We start from the raw sequence: 25080 nt of genomic DNA on the forward strand, positions 1-25080 counted from the left end.
ACAGGGAGAGTCTTAACAGTTCTGCAAGCAAGATGAACCATTTTGCTATTCACACACACATTTTGATCAGTGGATATCCCCAGGCAACGCACCTGACTTTTTGGAGATCTGAAGCAGTCATATTTTCAGCATTTGTCATGATTTCTCACTCACCCACCCTGCAAGGTTTGAATGGACGTGGATTTGGTTCTCATGCAAGTCAGATGGCACGATTTCTTTATTTATTCAACACATTTCTTTCTTTATTGAACACATGATGGGATATGTAGTCTTCCACGAAAACACGCCATCACAGCTGTGCGTTGTCACAAGAATCCTGAGCGTCTCCTGGCAGGAAAGGCAGCTGATCCCAACGCAACCATGCAGAGTCTGAGAAGGAAAGACTCCATCGTTCTGGATGGGGTTGTGCAATAATTGTGTCTCCTGTTTAAAAGGTAACCCTCCTCCTGCCGAACCAGCGTCTGCTGGTTCATGCACATCCCTAAACCAGAGTCTGAGGTTTTATAGGGCCAGGAGTACTCTGATTGGCTCCTTACACCACCTGACAACCAATGAGCCAGAAGCTGCAGTACCACTATTGGCCAATGGTGGCACTCAAGTGGAATACACAGCAAGGCTATAGCTCCCTCTTCTGGCAAGCAGCCGCAATGATGCCAAGAAATGCTCACGTTTATAGCCCACATGTAATAATGCCATTAAGACGAATACGGCGAATATTTATGTACCGCTTTTCAACGAAAGTTCCCAAAGCGGTTTACATAGATATAAACAAATAATTAAATAAAATGCCATTCCCATTTTAGCCCATTAAAAGAAAAATGAAAGAACAGGAAGTGTCACCGTTTAACCAACCATCTGATTTCTTTATTTGAAAAGGCACAGCTAATACATCCTCAATACAGAATTAATTTCTCTCCGTTCCTCTTAATATAGGTCAAGTGATTAATAAACACATGAAGCAAACAAGATTTCTCTCTCGAGGAATATATACAAACAAAATTCTCTTCCCCCCCACCCTTAAATTTTCTCTTGTTAAATGAAAAAAGTCAAGCTAGCTCACAGAAAGATAAGAGAAAGCTGCCGTATCCTTTGAAGAAAGAAAATTATAAAATAAAAACACCAATAGGGAGCAGGGAAAATACGGGGAGAGAATGCTTGGGTGCCTCCTCCCGAGAAAAGTCATACTGAAAGGGGGAGGGGTCAGCCATTATACGCTGGAAATATTCCATATTCAAGATTTACGGGGGGGTGGGGGGAGAGAGTCAGGGAGGAGGCAAAGGACACACGTCAAGAGCTTCACCCGGAGGTGGGGATCAGGGACTAATATATTTATATATATATATAAAAATTTGCTTCTGTGCTACCTTAAAACAAGATCCATGCAGAATAAGAAAGGTGCTCATCAGCTAATAGTGCTGGTGGGAGGGGAGGAGACGGCTTCTAGAACCCCAGCAGAAGATACGGCGGAAACATTACGGGGGGAGAGGGGGGCGAGAGATGGGGTGCAATCGCACGGGTTAAATTCATACCAGAGGAGATCTTCTGGTGCCAAGTTAGTCGGATGATGCAACAGGAGGGGGTGAGGAGCAAGAAGGCTCTCACCCACTAACCAAGCATTGTCCTGTTGCTCTTTGTGCATGCTAAGACCTATCCGTTAGGGGCGGGCCTTAGAGTAAGTGAACGAATAGGAGTGCAGGAGGTTCTGACCCTTGGCCCACTGCCTTGTCTCCTGAAAGGAGGCAGGGCTGGGGGTGAAGAACAAAACCTATCCTGCTGTGGAACAAAGTTGGTGCACCAGTGCATTGACCAGTAAAAAACAATCAAAGGTCTTATTTGATCTCAGTCAAATATCCCAATAAGCCGCATTGTTGGAGAGAGTCAACTTCTTGTCTGCTTAGGATATTCACCTTAAAAATAGACTTAAAAAAAAAAAAAAAGAATAGTTTTTGCTTTAATTTTACTTTTTTTGAAAAGCGTCACTGGCGTTCCAGGTCAAAAGCCAATGAACAATTCCCATTTATCAACACCTCCAGTAACGTCGCAACCTTTCAACAATAATTCTGTGCAATTATGTTTAAAGTTACTTTCACCGTTCGGCAACCATGTGGTTTGTTTTCTGTTTGTAATCTGCAGAAGTGCAAAACCGCTTGAGAATGAAATGGTTTTGATTTTTATTGGGTCCTAATAAAATTAATGATTTTAAAAACCCTTTGAATGTTATTTGACTGGTCAATCAATCCATTTTTATTTTTCTGGACTAGGCAAATCCCAAATCTTGTCAACGGGGAGTGGGGTTTTCCTCCAGATTTGGGGCACAACAGGATAGGGGTTTTTCTCCTCCAGATTCAGTTGTCTCCCATGGACTCTTTGCAAATTTCAAGAGATGGAGGCTTGCACCAAACGGAATGTCTGCAGTACTCAATGGGAGTTACCGTGGTTTGCCTGGACTAACTTTAGAAATACTGGGTTATGTGAAAGCATTGGTGTCCAATAACTCAGTGCTTGAAGCAAGTACCTCACTTCCCGGAAGGGCTGTCCTTGCCAGGGAGGTCAAGAGCCACACAGGACTCTTTTGTACCCCTCTGGGCTTCCTGGGAAACCAGCATGGACAGCCCGCACCCCTTAAAGGTGGGTCACTGGGCACTGTTGCTCACCACTGTGTGAAACAGGATGCTGGACTAGAAGGGCCTTGGGCCTGATCCAGCAGGGCTGTTCTTAGAGCTGGCCCAATCCTCTCTGAATGAAGCCGCTCATTCAGCAAAGCACAAAGCAAGGAAAAGCCAGCAGTACGGGTAGCAAGCACCCTGCAATCCATACAAAGTTGCCTCCGGAAATGGGTCCATCTAAGGCTACAGGGGTGCACAACTCCGGTGGGCCAGAATCAACCACGACTTAGTGTGCGGGGGCCAAGGTCCATTTTCAGCACATTATTATATTCAAATTAATTAACAATATTAATGCAAGCAAGTATTAGCTCCTTGTGAAACCACCACACACACACACACACACACGTTTAACCAAGGAGAGTGACTGGAAAATAGGCCTTCTCCCTGCTCAGTCAAGCGGGGCCCCTGGAGTACATAACAGCCCCAAATAAATAAATGCCAAGTCCTCTCCTCTCTAAACTGATGTTGCTTTCAGGCTGCAATCCTAGGCATGCTTACTTGGGAGTAAGCCTTACTGGGTATGCTGTGGGACGTATTTCGGAGTAAACATGTCTACTGTAAGATGGTGCTGTAAGGCCATTTCCAGAGGATGCCCCCATACGTGGAGAAGAGGGAACAAGTCAAGGGCATGGCTGCTGCTGTGGCTACAGGATATTTCTATCTCGGGGCCAGCATAAAAGTCCCTGCAGGCTGAATTGGGCCCCTGGGGCCAGCGTGGTGTAGTGGTTAGAGTGCTGGACTAGGACCGGGGAGACCGGAGTTCAAATCCCCATTCAGCCATGATACTAGCTGGGTGACTCTGGCCAGTCACTTCTCTCTTAGCCTAACCTACCTCACAGGGTTGTTGTGAGGAGAAACCTAAGTATGTAGTACACCGCTCTGGGCTCCTTGGAGGAAGAGCGGGATATAAACGTAAAAATAAAATAATAAAAATAGAACAGAAATGTTGTGTTGGCCTGATCTAAGCCCAGAACTGTTTACTTTGAGTGTTCACACTAGAGCCTCACACAGACGGAGTTCTTTTCTAGCACACATCCTCAGAATCCTAAGTAGAGATGTTAGGGACTGATTCCAGTTAATTTTAATGGAGGTTAAAAGAGCGGGGCCCGGGGCAGTCGCCCTACCTGCCCTGCCCTAAGGACAGCCCTGAGGTACATATGAAGCTGCCGTGGAGAGTCTGGCCATTATTCTATCAAGCCCAGTAGTGTCTACTCTGACGGGCAGTGGCACCCTGGGGTCCCAAGCTCAGAACCTTCCTCCATCACCCGAGATCTTTATAGCTGGAGATGCCACGGAATGAATGCCCCCCCATAGGCGAGACCCCGCAGGAGTGGCTATATTCACAAGTTAGTGTTTTGATGCAAGCGCCCATATTCAGAAATTGGCTTTAAAAGGGGTTGGTTGGGGAGGAAAGGGCTGTGTCCCCCCCCCCCCGCATTCTGCCCACAGGCGCCACAAATGTGTGGCACCTGCAGTGCAATCCATTGTGCCTTTGGAGTTGCCACTCATTCAGTGGCTGGCTGTTAAGTGGCTGGAACTGGAAAGCAGGAAGGTCTCGAGTGTTATTGCTGCAGAAGCAGACAGGGCAAAGGCCCCCCCCTCCCCCCGGCATCGTGGCCGCGGGGGCACCCCGCCCCCGCCGACATGATCTGAAATTCTGCCACCGCCACCTAGAGTAGATACTGCATCTTTGACCCACCCTTCCTGCCCCTGCTGCCATCCCCTACCCCCCCACCCCCGGAAATCAGTCTAATCTGACTTCTCCCCGTCGTCATCTTGGTGCGCGTCCCCGTCATGCCCGTTCTTGTCTTCCTTGGAGAGGTGAGCCTGCGAGCCCAGGGCGGAGAGGGAGAGGAGCCCGGTGCTGGCGCTGACGGCAGGGAGAGACGGGGGCTGCAGCCCCACCGGCAGCGGGGTCAAGGGCAGGGCGAGAGCTTGGAGCTGGGAGAGCTGGTGAGCCTGGAGCTGCTGCTGTAGGGAAACGAGAAGAGAGAGAAAGGGGCGGGGAGAGAGAGGTGGGTGAGCACAGCGGCCCAATCAGGGCTGTCCTGAAGGGAGGGCGGTAGGGCTACCGCCCCGTGTCCCGCTCTTTTAACCCCCATTAAAATCCACTGGAAGGGGGTCTTGCACTGGCTGATTTCCCCCAGGCTCTGCACCCTGCCAGGGCTCTCTCAAGAACTGCCCTGGATCCAATTGCAGGGTGGCTGGGCGGGGGCGGGAGGCCCCATAAGCTGCTGGCTGACATGCAGACTCATGGAACACTTGTACAAACAGCCTTGCGCGTGCGCGGCAGCGCCACCTGCTGGGGAAACTCTTTATTTATTTATTTAAAATATTTACACCCTGCCCCTCCAGTACATGACTGCTCGGGGCGGCCCACAACCTCTTCCACTGTCCGTCTGCATGGCAGGGAATGTCTGTGCAATAGCACAAGAGTGCTGTTTCGGGGGTTTGCGCACCACACAATTCTTTCTGCTGGGGGTGCAACTTGGTTGTGCGTGTGCTTTTTCATCTGGATGCCAGCTGCAGGTTTTTTTGGGTTTTTTTAAGGCTACTTGGGGAGGGCACAAGATAACTACATTGTGAGGGAGATAGGTGTGTGTTGATTTCAATAAAGGCCACCTGCCTATTCTGTAATTTCAGCACGGGGTGAGCAGGAAAGAAAAATATCCATTATTTCAATAAGAATTCCCCCATTTCCCCATCATTGGGGAAAGTGGGATGGGAAAATATCTCTGATGGGTAGAGGTGAAATCCCCAAACAAAGGTCCCTGCCCCACAGCCAGCCCCAAAGGAGTTTTGCCCAGTCGATTAAAAAAAAAAAACCCTTCCTGTTCTCTCTCCATATGAACATAAGAGCCCAGCTGGATCAGACCAAAGCCCAGCAGGAGACAACTGATCAACCACTATTAACAAGTCACTAAATGGAACCTCCAGTTCCAGTGGCAAACTACCCCCAAATGCCAGATGCTGCAGGAGGGAAATAGGTTCTCATCTTCATGCCCTTCTTGCGGGTTTCGCGGAAGCATCTGGCTGTCCCCTGTTGGAAACAGGGACCTGGGTTCAGTGAACCTTCAGTCCAATTCACCAGAGCTCTTCTTAGGTTCTTAAGTGTCTCCCCACATTTCAACTGGAAATTTGGGGAGGGTGCCTCTGCTATGTAAGTTTGTCCCAGGCCATGTTGAAAGCAAGGCTCGGAGTCTGGAAAAGTTTCAAAGACAACTAATCTGGAGGACAGCAGGAGAGGAATTCAGCCACACAGAAACGCTGGTGTGAAACGGTTCACAACTATCATGACGCAGCAGAGTTGCTTGGGATGTATATGGTAACTGCCATGTCAATGGCAAGAAAACTCTTATTACTTGTTTGTTTGTTTGTCGCATTTATATCCCGGCCTATGTAAAATCGCAGGGCAGTTTACAATCTAATCAAACCCAAACCTAAAAACTATATAAACAGTTAAAAGTGACCATAAGTAAAACTTTAAAACATCATAAACTAAAAGCCTGATAAAACAGGTATGTTTTCAGAAGTTGTTTAAAAACAACCAGAGACGGAGAGATCCCATTTCATTTGGGAGTGTGTTCCAGTGCTGGAAGCATCTGGCTGTCCCCTGTTGGAAACAGAGCCCTGGGTGGCAAACGATCTGGTGGCAACTGCCACCGGACCTCCCCGGATGATCTTAATTTATGATGAAACCAGGGCATGTAAGGAACCCGAATCCCTGCACAGAACCCACATTACCACCCCTCCCCACAGCTGCCCCCCCAGCCCCTATAAGGAGCGCCACGGACCCGGATGATGGAGTTCAGCTCCGGCGCTGTCACTTGCTTGGCTCTCTCGATGGCTCCAAGAACCTGCTGTTGATGCTGGAGAGAGAAGGGAAACAAATATGTCCCGGGTGTGGCATGGAAAGGAGGCAGTGAGGGCGAACACGCGGGGCTGTTTAAAAGAGCAGCTGAGTCGGAGAAGCAAAGGTCATGGGTAGAAGGGGAAATAAGGGCAGGAAGACAGAAAGTGGGGCAAAGCCCAGAAGCGCTTGGGAACGGCGAGGGGAAGCGATGTTGCCAACGTCAATATTTTCCTGGCTTGGAATATTCAGACTCCTCCAGCTTCTAATGCCCAGCTGCATTACAAATCAAAGAAGTTATTCTCTGGCTTGGGGAACAAGCCAAGCCTCCACAGTCAAGAGCAGGGATTCTCAACGTTGGGATTCCCAGAGGTTACTGGACTTCAGCTCCCATAATCCCCAGCCCCATTGGCCCTTGGTTGGGGATTATGGGAATTGAAGTCCAATAACACCTGAGGACTCAACATTGAGAATCCCTGGTCAAGAGCATGCAAGCAGCACCGGGAGGTGTAATTCCCAGGGTGCCTGAAGTCCTTACCGGGCAGCAAGCAGCCTGGGGACAGAGTTTCTCAGAGCTCAAGTGCTTGGCAGGAATTTCAGGCTTCCTGGGAACTATACATCCCAGTGCTCCATGCGTCTGGGACACTCCTGAACAGGATTCTGACTGCACCCCAGGCGCAAGTGGCCCTGGGATGTGTAGTTTTCAGGGTGCCTGATGTCCCTACTGAGCAATAAGGAGCACTGGGACTCAGAGTTTCTCAGGGCTCCCAAGTGCTCAGTTGGGATTTCAGGTGCTCTGGGAACTACACACCCCAGTGCTCCTTGCATCCAGGACATTGTTAAACATGATCCTGATGGCATCCCAGGCACAAGTTGCCCTGAACTCCCTACTAAGGACTTGGGCGCCCTGGAAAACTACATGTCCCAATTCAGTATCCCCGCTATATTCAGCGGACACCATTGTTTTGGGTGAATGAGGCAAGGCTTCAGAATATGGGGGGAACATAGGAAGCTGCCATATACTGAGTCAGACCCTTGGTCCACCTAGCTCAGTATCGTCTACCCAGACTGGCAGTGGCTTCTCCAAGGTTGCAGGCAGGAGTCTCTCTCAGCCCTATCTTGGCGATGCTGCCAGGGAGGGAACTTGAAACCTTCTCTTCCCAGAGCGGCCTCATCCCCTCTGTAATATCTTACAGCGCTCGCACATGTAGTCTCCCATTCAAATGCAAATCAGGGAGGATCCTGCTTAGCAAAGGACTACCACAAGACCAGCTCTCCACCCTGGCAAGGCTCGGGAACTTGTGGGAATCATTCAAGCTCTGTTGCATTTACTGTGATGCACAAAGGCTTTCCAAATTTTGGAACGGGACTTAGGAAAGAGTATCTTAGTTTCCAAGTTTTCGGAAGGTTGGCTCAGGAAAAAGAGCTGCTTCTGAATTGGGCAGGAGGAGGCTTACCCGTGACTGTTAGGGTTGGAAGGGACTTTGGCCACCATTAGCCTCAGAGGCAGGATGCCTCTAAAGACCAGTTGCAGGAGAGCAACAGCAGGAGAGAGGGCGTGCCTTCGACTCCTGGTGTGTAGCTTCCCAGAGGCATCTGGTCTTGTGGTAGCAAGCATGGCTTGTCCCCTTAGCTAAGCAGGGTCCTCCCTGGTTGAATATGAATGGGAGACTACATTTGTGAGCACTGGAAGAGATTCCCCTCATCAAGGGATGGAGCCGCTCTGGGAAAAGCAGAAGGTTCCAAGTTCCCTCCCTGGCAGCATCTCCAAGATAGGGCTACGAGATATTCCTGCCTGCAACCTTGGAGAAGCCGCTGCCACTCTGTGAAGACAATACTGAGCTAGATAGACCAATGGTCTGACTAGTATATGGCAGCTTCCTATGTTCCTATCTGGTGGGCCACTGTGTGAAATAGGACTACAGGCTTCCTAGGGCCGGATCCAGCAGGGCTGTTCTTATGTTCTTATGGAGATCTTCTAGTTCACCCGCCTGCTTTCGTTTCTTTGTCTTTCAAAATGTGTTGCCCCTGTAAGCTCACTTCGGCATTCCAGGACAGAAGTCAATGAAAGCAATGGCTCAGGGAATTGTTCATGTTTATAAACACCTCCACTAACATTATAACTTCCCAACAATAATACATTACATTTATTTTTAAAGTTATTTTCATCGTTTAGCAACGACACCACCTATTTGTTTCTGCAAATAGCAGACGTGCGAAACCTGTTGAGAATTAACTTATCCTTTTTAGGATCCCAATAAAGTTAATGCTTTCATTTTCTTTAAAAAAAAAACAAAAACCACCATTTCAGCATTGTTTGACTGGTCAATTGACCAAATCTCTTTGACTGGTCAGGCATTCCTGGTGGATCCAGAAGGAGATGGGGAAAAAGACCCAATTAATCGTTGTTTTTGCAGGTTAGTTAGGAAACGATCCCCACCACTCCTCATTCTCAATATTAAAAAAAGTTACCTCTTGTGAAAGATATGGCAAGACCTGAGCACAGATCCCGTTTAACCGCTTGACGATTTCAGCCTGAAATTGGAAGACAGAATATCACTCAATAAGATGCCAAGTCCAGTTCGCAAATAGAGGCAAAAAGCTAAACTCTGGGGGCAAAAATAACTCAAAATGACTTCCTTATTTGGATTTGCTTGTCCTCTCCCCTCAAAAAAGAAATCACATTTTTTTTCCCCTAATTGGAATCTGTTTAATATTCTTGCAGATTTGGTGGTAGTTTGGAACGCCCTCCCTGAAGAGCTTCGCCATGCTCAGTGTTTTTAAAAAACATCTTAAAACACACCTTTTAAAGGAGGCTTTTTAATGCTCCATTATGGTGGTGGTGGTGGTGGTTGCTATATCTGGTAGGTTCTTTAGCTTCCTTAGCTTTTTATAATTTTCATTTTTAATTGGAACCTAATGACTAAGGTTTTTAATCTGACAACTTTTTTCCTTCTTTTTTCTTTTCTTGTTTAGTTTAGTTAATTTGATTACTTTTATTGTGTCTTGTGTCTGTCTTATTGTTGTGAGCTGCCCCAAGCAGTAGTGCGCTGAAGGGGTGGAGCATAAATATTAATATTAATATTAATAATAATAATGATAATAATAATGCACTAAGAACAAACGCAATAAGAGCAAAAGTAGAAAAATCAACAACAAACAGCAAGTGCCGCCTTTGTAAAGAAGCTGATGAAACCGTGGACCACCTAATCAGCTGTTGTAAAAAGATCGCACTGACTGACTACAAACAAAGGCATGACAAGGTAGCAGGGATGATACACTGGAACATCTGCAAAAAATACAAGCTACCTGTAGCCAAAAATTGGTGGGACCATAAAACTGAAAAATTTGTAGAAAATGAAGATGCAAAAATATTATGGGACTTTCGACTACAAACAGACAATACACCAGATATAACTGTAGTTCAGAAGAAAGAAAAACAAGTTAAAATAATCAACATAGCAATACCAGGGGATAGCAGAATAGAAGAAAAAGAAATAGAAAAAACCACCAAATACAAAGATCTACAAATTGAAATGGAAAGGCTGTGGCAGAAAAAGACCAAAATCATCCCAGTGGTAATTGGCGCCCTGGGTGCAGTTCCAAAAGACCTTGAAGAGCACCTCAACACCATAGGGGCCACAGAAATCACCATCAGCCAATTACAAAAAGCAGCTTTACTGGGAACAGCCTATATTCTGTGACAATATTTATAATAATAACAGCAACAATACTGATAATAAAATTTAGCCATCCCAGGTCCTTGGGAAGGACTTGATGTCTGGATAAAACAAACCAGTCAATAACACCTGTCTGACTGTGTAAACAAGAAATAATCATTTGTGTCTCTTATTCCCTAAGATGCCTTGAACACCCTGTTTAGCTTTATATGTTCACGTGTTCAAAGCATACAGCCGTAGGCCAGTGGAAGATCTCCTGCTTGGCACGCAGAAGGTCCCAGGGTCAGTCCCTGGCAGCATCTCCAGGTAGGGATGGGAGAGTCCGCTGCTGGAAACCCTGGAAAACTGCTGCCAGTCAGAGCAGGCAATCCTGAGCTAGATGGGCCAAAGGTCTGACTCGGCATAAGGCAGTTTCCCATATAAGATGGGGCTGGGCCAGCAAGACCCTCAAAAGCTGATGGGAAATACCAGGAACAGCAAGGTGAGAAATTTTGTTTTCGTGGCATTTTCAGTCTTTGCAGTTTTCAGCCCCAGCCTGTAACCACACCCACCCACCTGTGGCCACACCCCTTTTTTAAAAAAAGAAAGACATTGTTTTGTTTACAAAGAGTGCCTCTGACCATGTACTGAGGTTCCTTTTCCTCAACCCTTCACAAGGGTAATTTGTCCCACACTTAAACAGCTAGACTTTCTTTTAAGGCTCACTTTCTTGGGGAAAAAACACAGCTCACATTTGCCCTGAGAACGTTTTCAAATTTTTACAAGTTTATCGATCAGGGTGGGACTGCTGGTTCACCTCTAAATGGTACACTAGTGCATGCTATTCCTTGCTGACTTCCACAGAGACATGACAAAGGTCTATAAAATCATGCATGGTGGTGGAGAAATTTTTCTTCCTCTCTCACACCACTAGAACCAGGGGCCATCCCATGAAACTGATCGCCAGGAAATTTAGGACCTGCCACAAGATGTGGGGGTTTGGATAACTTCATGGAGGAGAGGTCTTTCAATGGCTACTAGTCTGAGGGCTATAGGCCACCTCCAGCCTCCGAGGCAAGAGGCCTCTAAATACCAGTTGCAGGGGAGTAACAGCAGGAGAGAGGGCATGCCCTCAGCTCTTGTCTGTGGGCTTCTCAGAGGCATCTGTTGGGCCTCTGTGGGAAACAGGATGTTGGATTAAATGGGCTTTGGGCCTGATCCAGCAGGGTTGTTCTTATGTTTTTATGTCCTTTGCACCTTTCATAGCAGAATCCCTGCATGTGCTCCACAAAGATGCTCTTACTTTTGCAATGGTAAGATCAGAACTCGTATCTCTTGCATCCAACTCTCTCTATTGGCTGGACTGAACATGAATGTGAGTGGGGTTGAAAAATTGAGGAAGCAGCACCACAGGAAAGGCGGGGGCAGCACACATACCACATCATTCTCCCAGTCAAGGCTATTGCCTCACCCCTGGTCCTCTGAAGCCATCAAGAGAAAAATAAGTGGGATCTCACCTGTTTGTGCATTTCAATGTTGAGTCCATAAGACATCTCATAGTACTGGAAAGCCATGGGGGATTTAGGATTTGAGGAAGGAAAAAGAAACAAGAGTGTGGGACAGAAAATCATCTTGGTACTTTTGCCAAGTAAACTGCTTTGAGGACGATTTTGTTGTTGTTGGAAAAGAAGCATACGGATATTGGGCAGGTTCTACGCTAAGCCCTGATGAAATTAATGGTCAAAGCAAACACTGAACTTTGAGGGCAGGATTCTGGCACATGCATAAGTGATGCAAATTGTGTACCCAATGGCATAATCTATGCCATCTAATTAAGGTAATCTAATTAAGCTAATCTTAATTAGTTTCTGCTAAATAAGGGGAAGGGCACCCCCCCACCCCCAGATCACCAGGAAATTCTGCCCAATCCTAGTTGAGGCTTTTGAGGCCTCACCACGCATTGCCCAAATGCTTTCCTTAAGTTCCTAGTCCCTTAGATAAGGAGAGGCAAACAGTGGCCCAAGCCAGCCTCCAGGAGCTTCTCATCCAGTGTTCCCTCTAAGATTTGTGCACATTCATGTGCTCACAAGTTTACTGATGTCTGCTCAGTTAATTTTAGTTCCCGCTCAAGTTGAATCAGGAAGGCCCCATTCTGAATGCACACGCGGGCACACTGCCTTGATACTTCTGCCCAGCACAAAACTCATTCTGCACACAGACATCAAAGACTAGAGGGAACACTGTCCCCATCTGGCCCCTATCATCACACCCAAGAATTTCTCTCGCCTCAGCAGATGTCTCCTTTGGCGGGACGCTTTACCCTTCCTACTTTTTTTTTTTTTTTTTTTAAGTTTACTAATCTGGTCCTGGGATTAAACAATTTCCCATTACGCCATAAAGTGACCAGAATGTTAATGCTAAACAGAAATGGATTAAGATAAATGTTTAGAATGTGGGATGCACTATACAGAGAAGGCATCTGGGGTCTCTAGTGACCCCAGTATTTATTCTGATGGCAAACACCGAGTCAAAAGGGTCTTAAACAACCCGCCCCCACCTGTGAACGATAGTCTACATTTGGTAGAGTAAACCTTATCGCTTACCACTTTCTCTCATTGTGCTATTAAAGGGGCAAGGTTTCCTACCCATTGCTCTGAAAGGACACGGCAAACGAAGCTCGGGCAGAACATTCCCTTTTAAGGTATAGTTCAGCTGCTTATTTTCCTGAATGAGCCAAAAGGCAGGCAGATGGGAGAGAGCAGCTCAGGTATAGAAGGGGATATTCTGCCAAATCCTCTTACTAATCTTCCCAGGGCACAAGGGGTTAAAGAGCCCTTTGCCCATGTCTCCACTCACACGGGACCTTTCCCCTTTGCTCGGTTCAAAATAGTTGCCCACCAAGGGCTTAAGACGGTTCCCTGTCATCCTCGCGAATCTCCCCCCCCCACCCGTCAACGTGCAGCCCACCATCAGAAAGAGATTTACCATGACGTAATGACGCTGCATCTCTGATTTCTCACTGGCAAGCTTGTCACATTCCAACTTCAGGCTATGGGGTGGAAGACGACCCACACGAACACAGAGGAGAAGAGAGAAGGATTTTAATCCCAGGAGAGAGACAAAATTTCGCATAGATTTTTCTTACAAATTTGCACCATTCCAGGATGTGAATGTTGGCACGAAGATTGTGACGTTTGCATATGGGTAAAAGTTCAGAAGTAAGATGCAAGCTCCCTTTGTTTTCCAGTGATGCACAAATGCATCCCCGTCTGTGTGGGAGAGAAAGAATGCCTCTTCTAAGATGGCTCTAACCATCTTCACATTTGTCATTGCTGGCATCGGTGTAGCAGACATTGCCTTAGAAGAGGCATTCCCTGCTGTGCAAAAGGGAAGGAAGAATACCTCTTCTAAGAGATCCCTTGCCATATTCACACGTCACTGCTGCTTTATCATCACAGTGATAATACCTCCTTAGAAGAGGTATTATCTCCTGTGTGAGAAAAGGGGGGATGCCTCTTCCAATATGGTACTTGCCATTTTCAGAAGTTATTGTTGGCATCATCATAGGAGACACTGCCTTAGAAGAGGTATTCCCTCCTGGGTGAGAGTGAAAAGAGAATCCTTCTTCTAAGATGGTGCTTTTAGATGGCCCATGATTATGGCACAGCAGGTGACATCTTAGAAGAGGTATTCTCTCATGTGAGAGAGGGGAATACCTCTCCCAAGATGCTTCTTGCCATCTGCACATGTATATCATAGCACACATCAACTTAGATGTGGTGTTTCCTCTTCTAGTGAGGGGGGAATGCCTCTCCTAAGACTGTGCTTGCCATCTGTATGTCATGGCAAGCATCATTTTAGAAGAGGCATTCCTTTCTCTCTCACACACACTCACACATGAGGGAAAACCTCTTCTAAGAGAGAAAAGGAGAATTCCTCTTTTTTATCAGCAGCTTTACTAAGTATTGTAATAAAAATATTTAGAGGACATCTTTAAGCAATTATTTTTTTAAAAAAACACACAATTAAATCTTGCAGTCCTGATTTTGAAACACTGATGGGAGGGGAGAGAATTTTCTGTAATGGAACATTTTCCATGGGAAAAAAGACATTTCTAAAAATGCATTGTTTTATAAAAATTAATTAGTAACACAAGTTGTAATTAACTTTCTTTAGGAAGCAAGCATGCATAAATATTAATACAATGCTAAAATTAGTATGTTAACAAGTTTTCACTGCCTTCATTTTTCCCTCTAAACATTTAAGGAATGTGTGCTGTTGGGTTTTCATGTCAAATTTTAGTAGTATTCCAGGAAAAATAGTTTCCAAGCCAGCATTTGAAATTGTCTGAATGTAACATTTAAACCATATGCAATGCATTTTGCTGAATTCATTATCCTGGTCAAATATTTCAGTTCAATGACATCTGGCTATTGAGAAAACCGTTTGCGATATTTAAAAACAGCACATTTATTATTGTTAAATTTCTATTTCGTCTTTCATTAAAACAATCTCAAGGCGGTTTACACAAAAGTTAAAACAAGACTATAAAAATCACACAATTAAAATATTGAGCTAGAAGATAAAAATACAAATCTAATTAAAATATTTAAAAACCAGCACAATAGAACAATAAAAAATACGAAGCAGCATAAATAGAAACATAAAATTCACAGGGCTTACCTTTTTTAGTTTCATTTACTAACATGTCAAACAATTCCATCCAAAGCAATTAAGCCAGGGGTTCTCAAACTTGTTGGACTACAACTCCCAAAGGCCTTTGGCCGTTGTGGCTGGTTATGATGGGAGTTGTAGTCCCACAACAACTGGGGCCTCAATTTTGAGAACCCCTGGATTATGAGCATCAGAACTTTGCCTGGAAAACTCACATTGCTGTTTTGAACTTTTCCAAATTTTGCTTTCGATGGACACATTATTTGGTTCTTGGTCATGCTTTATGTCATTCCAATTATCTAATTTACAAAACAGTTTACAATAGTAAAAACAAATAAATTAATTAAAAAGCCCAATAAAACCAACACTACCCAAAGCCATTCAACAAACCAAGAACAGCAGGATCAGTTCTCAATACCGATCAATAAATAGTGGTCTCCTTTTCAAAAGACTGGGAGAACAAAGATGGGCTTACTTGTTTCGAAAAGCAGGCAAGTGTCAAGGACAAATCTAAGATGTATGGGGCAGCAACTGAGAAGGCCCTGCTCCTGCTAGACGATCATGTGACCCAATTAAGAATTAGAAACCAGTAAGTAAACCAGTGAGGGAGCTTGAATTTGCACTGGGATTTGAAAAGAGCTTGCCTTCTGAGGAAGGAAGCAGATCTCCTGAGACAACTGGGGAAGAGACTGGGAAAGGTTAAGTTGTTTAATAGTCTAAGAATAGACTCTGAATTGTTATCAGCGTGTAATGCAGCTTATCGATTAATAGAAGACAAAACACAGAGTTTCTCAATCATCATCATCATCATCATCATCATCATCATCAAGGATTGGCTCACTCTTTTTTGTGTCTCTGCAAAATAATTACTGGGCTGGCAGCTGAAGAAGAATGAAAACCCAAAGCAGCTGATACCCACCAGAAAGGGACAGCTGGTCAGCCCTCCTAGAAAAATATGACCCTTGCATTAATCTCACATCCACAGAAGACGGGGTCCCTAAGGACGGCCTCACTAGCGGATTTTTAAGTGCTGTAACTCTCCTGTGCTTGTAAGAAGCACTTTCTTAATCCGATATCGGGGTCAGAAAGACCTCATTACATTATAGTTTTTAAAGCAAACAGATGCATTCGACAATGATCCCAATTTAATGCTAAAAATATGAAATTGTATTATTGTGTACAGAGTAGGGGTGTACACGGCTGCAGTCTGAATTCAGACTGAACTGCTGCTCTGTAAACCGGTTTGTCAGACCAACTGGCTGGGCCAGTCGAACCAACAAACCAGCTCAAACGGCCCGGTTTGTGGTGGACCGATTCGACCACTGACCGGTCTGTACACACCCCTAGTACAGAGATACATCTACAAAGGATGGTATATTAGGTCTGTAAATAACCCTGAACTCCTATGGGGGTCTCAGAGACCCCAGTGCCCTCACTATATATTTTTTTCTTCAACTCAAAACCTTCTTGGGATGGGACTTAAAAATTATAAAAGGGGCAATGCATCCTTACCTCAACTGCTGTGTCAACATAAATTGATAGATGTGCTGTTAAATTAGAGTTTAATAAATTAATTGTTAAATTAGAGTTTAATATTATAACACGAGTTATAATAAACTCATGTTTATTATAATTTCAAATCGAACAAAAAAAAATTTGCTTTGTTCCCCTCCCAAAACACTTGGAGCCTAACTAACCTCAACACCTTTTTGACAAAACCCTCAAATTAAACATACAAGGTTCAAATAAACAGTAAAGCCCTTCAAATCAACAGAAAAGCCCTTCAAATAAACAGAAAAGTGCAATATGCTTAACTCTTTCTCATTGACATTAATGTGGTGTCCAGCCTGATCCGAACCATATTTTCCAATGTCTGATTGTTTCCAAGGAGGGTCTACCCTACAAGTGTCCTGACCGTTAAATCTGGGGCCAGGGAGTGTCATACTGTCTGCCAAATTGAAATAGCCATCCTAGCTGCAGCCCAAAGGAAGAAATGGGCGGGCAACCCTTCAGTATCAGAAACTGGCCGCAGGGGTGAGAGGAGCCAATCAGGGGAAACTTGCCTATGGTACTGCGCCTGCAGAAGCTGGAACTCATCTTTTATCCGGTCACAGGAATCTGACGTCGTGAATTTCAGCTGCTGGGGCAGGTGAGAAGAACCCTGGAACACCAAGAAGAAACATGGTTCAGCCTTTGTCAGAAGATGGCGGCACAGAGCTTTGACTGTATCACACTGTTTAGGCAGTCTTTCAGTGAGACTAGTCCTCAAGGTGACTTGCCCCAAATACTCAAATGGATCAAAACCAATTATAAACCAGAAGGGAATGACATCACAACAGCAAATAAAAGCACAGTTCAGATTTCAGGACAGGCAGTTAATTGGGAGATCTGTGGGGTTAGAAATGGCAAGGAGGCCATTCGTTGAAATTAGGAGCAGTACTTGTATTTCTATCTTGGTGTTCTTTTGATGATAACAGGTTGAGAAAGAAGAAAGAAAGAAGGAAAGGAAAGGAAAGGAAAGGAAAAGAAAAGAAAAGAAAAGAAAAGAAAAGAAAAGAAAAGAAAAGAAAAGAAAAGAAAAGAGAGTAATTGGCCAATGGTTACCCAGTGAGATTCATGGACAAACGGGGATTTGAACTTTGACCTCTCTGATCCTAGTCCAACACTCTAACCACTGCATCACACTGCCCCTCAATATATCTGGCCTGATCTACCCATGTAGCTGTATGACCGTACTGGAGGTGTGATTGGAGGGGATGGACTGGAGAGAAACTGAGATATTGCTGAGTATCATGGATAAGTCACACTGAAAACCATAGGAACTGATTATGAAATCACCCAGGGAGATAATGCAAAGAGATAAAACTGTGATTCTTCCCTTTCTGTATCAGGACTCCTGAACTTAAAGAGAGATTGTGAACTGTTGCAAGACATTGTGAACCATTGCACAAGTGCCTATTGGACAATGCCTGTGACGTCGTCAATGACCAGCAACACAATTTCTTCCCCTCTTAAAATCAGAATGGAACCTACTACTCCTAGGTTCCTATTTATAGACTGCTTTTCAACAAAAGTTCTCAAAGCGCTTTACATAGAATAAAAATACATAAATAAGATGGTCCCCTGTCCCCAAAGAGCTTACAATCTGAAAAAAAACATAACCCAATGAACCCAAAGAGAGCTATTGGTATGGATGTGCCCTCACTGTGCTCCAACACACCTCTGATTCACAAGACCTATTTGGACACTACATCGCATCATGGGCAGACACGCATCTGTACACATGTGCACGTGTTTGTGTGCATGACTGTACATGTGTTCATTTTAAAAGTGAACTTGGGTACAGACCTCCTCAAATGCAGGGTACAGATAGGACACGTACAATTGTGTGTGTAACATAACATGTGAATAGGTGCGCATCCGTACAGATCTGTATGCGCATACACTGTACACGAATTTGGCATGCGTTAAACTTAACATGTGAATAGGTGTGCTGAAAATAAATGTTTTTTGGCAGACCACAGAAGCACCCAGACCCAGGGCACCCCAGTGGGGAGGGGAACCTCCCCCACCTTTTCCCCCACCCTGTCCTCTCCTGTTTGAATGAGATGTCAGCAATCATGCTGGTAAGTTCAGTCACCTTTTACCCCAAATAAATTCAGATCACTCAATTATCCCCCCAAATTCACCACCTGAGAATGAAACAACAAAAGTATGGGTTTTGTCTCAGCAGTAACAAAAACCGACCCGCAGAAACCAGCACTCCCGGGGGGAGATAAAACCTTGCCAGATTCACCTCTTGGCAAACCACCTGACCAATGAGTCAAGCCCAGATTTTGACCCATCTCAGAGGATGAATGCTCATAGTGATTTTCGGCAATAACTACCTGTGAGAGCATCATTCCACAAACGAATGGCTTTCTCTGTATTATCACCCCTTCTTTATCTTGGCCCCCACAAACAACTAGGGTAAAATTGCGGTCATTTTAGCACAGAGGAAAGGCTTAGGGTCAGGATTAGGCTCAGGGTTAGGAGAGCAATGTTAAAACTGTGGTACTCTCTCTGGCGCAGCGGGGAAATGGCTTGACTAGCAAGCCAGAGGTTGCCGGTTCGAATCCCCGCTGGTAGGTTTCCCAGATTACGGGAAACACCTAGGTCAGGCAGCAGTGATATAGGAAGATGTGGAAAGGCATCATCATCTCATCCTGTGCGGGAGGAGGCAATGGTCAACCCCTCCTGTATTCTACCAAAGACAACCACAGGGCTCTGTGGTCGCCAGGAGTCAACACCGACTCGACAGCACACTTTACCTTTACTCTCTCTGTGGAGTAATCTTTGGAGGACATTCCTGCCAATTTTCACTTCCATTCCTCTGACACTATCAATAAAGTGTTACAGTATTTTTTTGTCTTTTAAAAACTTTTAAAGGCTTTTAAAAGGCCATTGCAAATGTGCAAGCCCGACGGTCTGGACAACCCAAGCATGAGAACACACTGAAAGCCTTACAGTGCTATCACCTATATTCCATTTCTAGGGGTGCAGAACTTGTCAAAAATCATGATGAGCATTTGTCCCCCACCCCCAGATGGTACTAACCACCCAAGCTGACTCATGTACTAACCTAGTTTAAATCTGCAGACTGGCAAGATGCCGTGAACAGGCAATTTCATTCTCCCTGATGGAACATCAGCTGGTCTTGTGAATTGTCCCCTTTGCTAACAGGGCCTGCCCTGGTTTGCATTTGAATGGGAGACTAGAAGTGTGAGCACTGCAAGATATTCCCCTTAGGGGATGGAGCTGCTCTGGGAAGAGAATCTGCCTGCTTGCAGGCTGAAGGTCCCAAGTTCCTTCCCTGGCAGCATCTCCAAGGTAGGGCTGAGAGAGACTCCTGCTTGCAACCTTGGAGAAGCTGCTGCCAGTCTGTGTAGACAATACTGAGCTAGATGGACCACGGGTCTGACCTGGGAGAAGGCAGCTTCCTATGTTCTTAACATCCAGCACTCTAACCAGTGTGATGCACTGCCTCTGTATATGCAGCAGGCCCTCCGAATCACTTGAGAGCAGAGCCATGAAGGGAGAGCCAGGCAGGAACATAAGCCTAGTCTACTGCAGAATTTAGAGTAGGGAAAGGAGAGCTGGTCTTGTGGTAGCAAGCATGGCTTGTCCCCTTAGCTAAGCAGGGTCCACCTTGGTTGCATATGAATGGGAGACTAGAAGTGTGAGCACTGGAAGATATTCCCCTCAGGGGATGGAGCCGCTCTAGGAAGAGCAGAAGGTTCCAAGTTTCCTTCCTGGCAGCATCTCCAAGATAGGGCTGAGAGAGAATCCTGCCTGCAACCTTGGAGAAGCCGCTGCCAGTCTGTGAAGACAATACTGAGCTAGATAGACCAATGGTCTGACTCAGTATATGGCAGCTTCCTATGTTCCTATATCTGCAGGCCCACCGCTTCCCATCTCTATGCCATAAATGGATCACTCCTGCAATACAGTGTGCCATTAACAGGAGAGGTGGGCAAAAGATGCCATGTGACCACCTGTAAGGGCTGCCGTAGCAGATCCCTGCACTGAGAAGGGGTTGGAGATAGAAGACCTCCAAGGTCACTCCCCATTCTGACCCCATGGGGAGGAGAAATTGTGTTGCTGATTATCAGCGACGTCACAGGCACTATCCAATTGACACCTGCGCCCCACTCTATTCCATCTGGGAATTCCCAAACACAATATCAATCTTAAATTCAGCCGATGTGTGGAAGAACTGCAATTTCACCTGCAACGAATACATCAGTGTTTATGATCATACGAATCTTCCCCTCTACGGAGTCAGAACACTGGTCCATTTGACAGGCAACAGCTCTTCAGGGTTTGAGGCAGTGGTCTTTCCCATCACCTGAGAAAAGCTGGGAAGGTGCAATCTGCCCCCTAGACAGTGTTTTGGAAAAACATCCAGATCTTACACAACAGGTGAGATGTATTGTTTTATAAACAGAGCTTGCAGGGAAGTCTTTAGGGCCTCTGTTAGGGTCAGCAGAATGAAGCATAAAACTCGTTCTAGACTATGTATCTGGGGGGCTTCCCCAAGACTTCTGGTTGGCCACTGTGAGGAGCAGGATGAGGGCTATGTTGATAAGACTGATGATACGTTCTTATAACGCTTTCTAACAAAATGAGAGCCTCTCCTTCTCTGGATGTTTTAAAGAAACATCTGAAGACATACTGTACCTGTTCAACCAAGCTTTTAATTCATAGCTTCAAACTTTGAAGTTTTTGAATCTTATCTATATTTTACATTGTTTTAATTGGGTTCATGTTTCAATTCTTGTTGTGTTGTGTTTTAGATTATAAACCGTCCAGAGATTTGTATATAGGGCGATATAGAAATGTACCAAATAAAAAGAAACAAATCATAAAATAAATCATAAGGTTTTTTTTAATACTCCAGTAAAAAGAGAAACATCTCTGCACACAATAAGCTAGCTCATCAGGCTGAACCCTTCTCCCTGACTTACTGGCTCTCTGTTTTCAGAAAATTTGAGTATGTGTGTTGTGTGTGTGTGTGTGTGTGTGTGTGAGAGAGAGAGAGAGAGAGAGAGAGAGAGAGAGAGAGAGAGAGAGCGCACTTATATAGAAACATAGGAAGCTGTCATATACTGAGTCAGACCCTTGGTCCATCTAGCTCAGTATTGTCTACCCAGACTGGCAGCGGCTTCTCAGATGCTTCCCAGAGCATCTCCTTTCCTTAAGAGGAATGTCTTACAGTGCTCACATGTAGTCTCCCATTCAAATGCAAACCAGGGTGGACCCTGCTTAGCAAAGGGGACAATTCATGCTTGCTACCACAAGACCAGCTCTCCTCCCATAAGAGAGACACATTGTCCGCTGACCCATAACCCGGACTGACAAATTTTACCATTCGAGTCTCCAGCAAGTATAAACTGGGTCAGAGTAGGGCTCGCATGGTATTTTCCCTTGGGCAAACTTTTCCCTTTTAAAAGTCCAGTCATACCCAAACTGTGCTCTAAGACATTTCAATCACCCCCTTTCTTCGCTCTGGAGGTGTAATCTATCCTTTCTCTCCACCCACCCACCCAGGCCTCATATCCCAACCTCTGCTAACTGGTCCAAGAGGCACCCTTTCGAAGTGGGGTCTCTCTTCTATTGAGCAGGGGGAGAGTAACTGTCCCTATTCAGGCCAGCAGAGTGTCCATCCCAGTGGCGGCTCTTGGGGTCTGCCTTGTGCTTCTTTGTAGATTGTGGACTTTTGGAGGGAATGTGAGTCATCTTCAGGCCTTCTTGGGGCACACAGTTTGGGAATCAGCCCTACAAACTCAGCAAGAAGCACCTTTTAAAGTGGGGGCTCTCTTCTGTTTAGCAAGGGGAGAGCCACTGTCCCTATTCAGCTCAGCATAGCATCCCTCCCAGGGGTTGTTACTGGGGTCACCCTTGAATCTTTTAAAAACTGAGTCTCATGGGGGCAGGGAACTATCTTCAGGCCCTTTGGGGACATACACAGTCTAGGAATCCCCCCTGCCAACTGGGCCAGGAGGAGGCACCTTTCCAAGTGGTGGTGGTGGTGGTGGGGGCTCTCTTCTCTGCAGCAGGGAGGGAGCAACTGGCCCTCTCCAGCCCCAGCACAGCATCCCACCAGTGGCCGTTGCTGGTGCCTTCCTCGTGCCTCTTTTTAGATCATAAACCCCTGTGGGGGCAGGGAGCCATCTTATCTCTCCTTTTGCTAGGAAACTGGCTCTGAGAACTTTTGGGGGGTTGAAAAGTGATTCGTCGCTATTAATAACCTCTCCTTCCATGGACCCCGTCAATCACACCCACACCTCTCTACCCCAATTTGCACCCTTCGGTCTGCTGTCATCATCCCCACCCCCCACCCCACTCCCACACATTCCACTGCTCCCCCCCCAACTCTTCTGAAGCTTTTCCTCCTCCCATCAGTTTGCAATCCCCCCCCCCGCGCATCTGCTTTTTCTGCTCCCTGGCTGGCGCCCCAGTTTCACTCACCCCACAATGACCAGGCACCCCCAAATCCAAGCCTCCATCTTCCTCCCCCCTTCCTTCTGCATCCCATTCCCTGGATCCCTTTCCCTCCCCCTGACCCCCCCCCCAATTCCCCAGTACACCCTCACCCCCCTGGACGGCTCTGTTCTCCTCCCCAGCCCTTCCCCCCCCCAAGAGGCCATGACACCCCATTTCCCAGCACACCCAGTTCCTTCCCAGCCTCCCTCTTTCTTTCCTTCCACCCACAAGGTCGGCCTCTAGAGGTCCTCCTCTGCACCCCAGAGGCCCCCCACCCCTGCACCCCACTTCCTCTCCCAAATGCTCCCTTTGCAAAACCGGACACCCCCTCCTCTCTGCAGTCCCCGGCTCCCCCTCTGCCCCCCCTCCTCTCCAAGCGCCCCCAAGCCAACTTTCTGCTTCCTTGACACCCTTTTCCTCCCACCCTGCCGGGCCACTTCCTCGGCTTTGAACCAGCCGGCCCCTCCTCCCTCTCTCCCCGGGGCACCCCCCCCACGCCCTCTTGGCATCCGACCCCCCCGCCCCCCTCCGCCCTGCCCTCTTGACAATCCTGCCTTCCTCCAGTCCCTTTGGCTGCTAAGCTCCCCTCTGCGCCCCATCCCCTCTTGGCCGCCAATCCCCTGGTCCCCAACCCCCCCCCCGCCTCTTTCCCCCCGCCCCCCTCCTCCCGGCTCCCCCTTCCTCCCCCGCGGCATCCTTCCACCCAAGAGGCCCCCCCCAACCCTCTTTGCCCCCCCTCCCCGCAACCCTTACCGAATGCCGGCTTTGAGGAAACATCATGTCAGGCTCCGGCGGCGTGACTCCGGATCGGCTGCGGATCGCGCGGGGCCCGGTGGCGGCTGCCTTTGTGGCTCCGGCTCCTGCGCTGCCCTGGCCAGGCGGTGCAAGCAAGCAGGCCGCTGCCCTCCTCCCACCCGCGCTGCCCAAGGCCGGCTGGCAAAGGCCCCCAAGGGCTAGCTGGCCGGCGAGCCTCGGCCGGCGACCACCCCCGTGGCCTCAGGCCTGCTCCCTCTGCGGCGCGGGGGACGCACAATTCCGCGGCGGCGGCGGCTGCTGGGCTGCTGCTTTGGCTGCTCCTCCTATTGTTTAATGGCGGCTGCGGAATCTTCTCCTGCGGCTGAGCAGCACCAGCACCCCCTGCTGCTCTGCTGCTGCATTCCCAGCCCCCCTCCCTCCCCCCGGAAAGAAAAAAAAAACACCCTTTACTCCTCCCTCTTCTGCCCCAGCAGCTCCCGCCCGCCCGCGTGTGCGTGTCCGCCTGTCTGTCTGTGCGCGCTTGTGTCTGTTTCAGCACAACCACCCACGCGCGCGCGCGAGCAGGGAGCAAGAGCCCCCCCAAATCTCTGGTCCGTCCTAGGACCTCGCTGGCAAGGCAGCCCGGCTTACTCGCAAGGAAGCCCCACTGGGGGGAGCTGGCTGCGCGCCCCCCCCCCGCCCGCGCTAGAACCCCATGGGAGACGGCGGGGAGAATAGTGTCGGAGGCATCCGGGCGCCTATAGGATCTGTAGTGTGTGTGGAAATTAGACCAGGCTTGGGTTTGTTGTTGGCTAAAAGTCAGGCCCTCGCTGTGGAGTCCTCCCCACCCAGGAAGTTGGGGGCGTAAGAACCTGCCTGAGTCAGAGCTTGGGTCCGCCCAGCTCAGGGCTTTCGACCCTGACTGGCAGCGGCTCTCCAGGTTTTCAGGCAGGGCGGGGACCGGGGTAAAGAAACCTTGCGGGCGCGCGGGGAGCTGTCTCTCACACCGAGTCCGTTCATCTCCATTGTCTACACACTGACTGGTACAGCTCTTCAGGGTTTCAGGGAGGGCTCTTCCGCAGCCCTACCTGGTGGTGATGCTGCCGCCAGGGATTGAATCCAGGACAATCTGCATGGAAAGAAGGGCTCTACCACTGAGCTGTGGACACTCCTCCTGGCCCACATATTTTGATGTAAACCGCCCTAAGCCACTTTGGGAAGAGCGGTATAGAAATCAAATCAAATAAATAATAAGTAAATATGAAGCTGCCTTCTACTGTGTCAAGAGTCTCCATACAGCTCAGGATTGTTTGTAGGGTCATTCCACCCCCCCCCGCCCGCAATTGATTTCGCCTTGCAGAAATTCCTCAAATTCTTGTTCTTCTCCAGAAATGCGTTTCCCCCACATTCATTTCCTTTCCCCCCAGGTTATCCCCCCCCCGCCGCCAATTAATTCTCCTTTCCAACAAAT

The 25080-nt window shown here is 47.3% G+C and overlaps 1 protein-coding gene across 8 annotated transcripts; it reads right to left on the minus strand.

Annotated features, from left to right (window-relative positions):
* Positions 1 to 836: 836 nt before the first annotated feature.
* TLE5 (TLE family member 5, transcriptional modulator) lies at positions 837 to 24060 on the minus strand. 8 transcript variants are annotated; one of them, XM_053301862.1, is made up of 7 exons: positions 23628 to 24060; positions 16913 to 17010; positions 13160 to 13224; positions 11693 to 11745; positions 8989 to 9051; positions 6461 to 6535; positions 837 to 4634 (listed from the first exon to the last, which is right to left on the minus strand). In XM_053301862.1, the coding sequence occupies exons 1-7, from the start codon at positions 23652 to 23654 to the stop codon at positions 4416 to 4418; spliced, it is 600 nt and encodes a 199-aa protein (XP_053157837.1). In that variant the 5' UTR covers positions 23655 to 24060; the 3' UTR covers positions 837 to 4415. The 8 variants fall into 8 exon arrangements, with proteins under 8 accessions (XP_053157837.1, XP_053157836.1, XP_053157840.1 ...); XM_053301861.1 differs by having other exon boundaries at positions 837 to 4637; XM_053301865.1 differs by having other exon boundaries at positions 11693 to 11737; positions 13161 to 13224; positions 23628 to 24058.
* Positions 24061 to 25080: the final 1020 nt, after the last annotated feature.

Source organism: Hemicordylus capensis, chromosome 2, assembly GCF_027244095.1.
Source record: "Hemicordylus capensis ecotype Gifberg chromosome 2, rHemCap1.1.pri, whole genome shotgun sequence".
NCBI lineage: Eukaryota > Metazoa > Chordata > Lepidosauria > Squamata > Cordylidae > Hemicordylus > Hemicordylus capensis.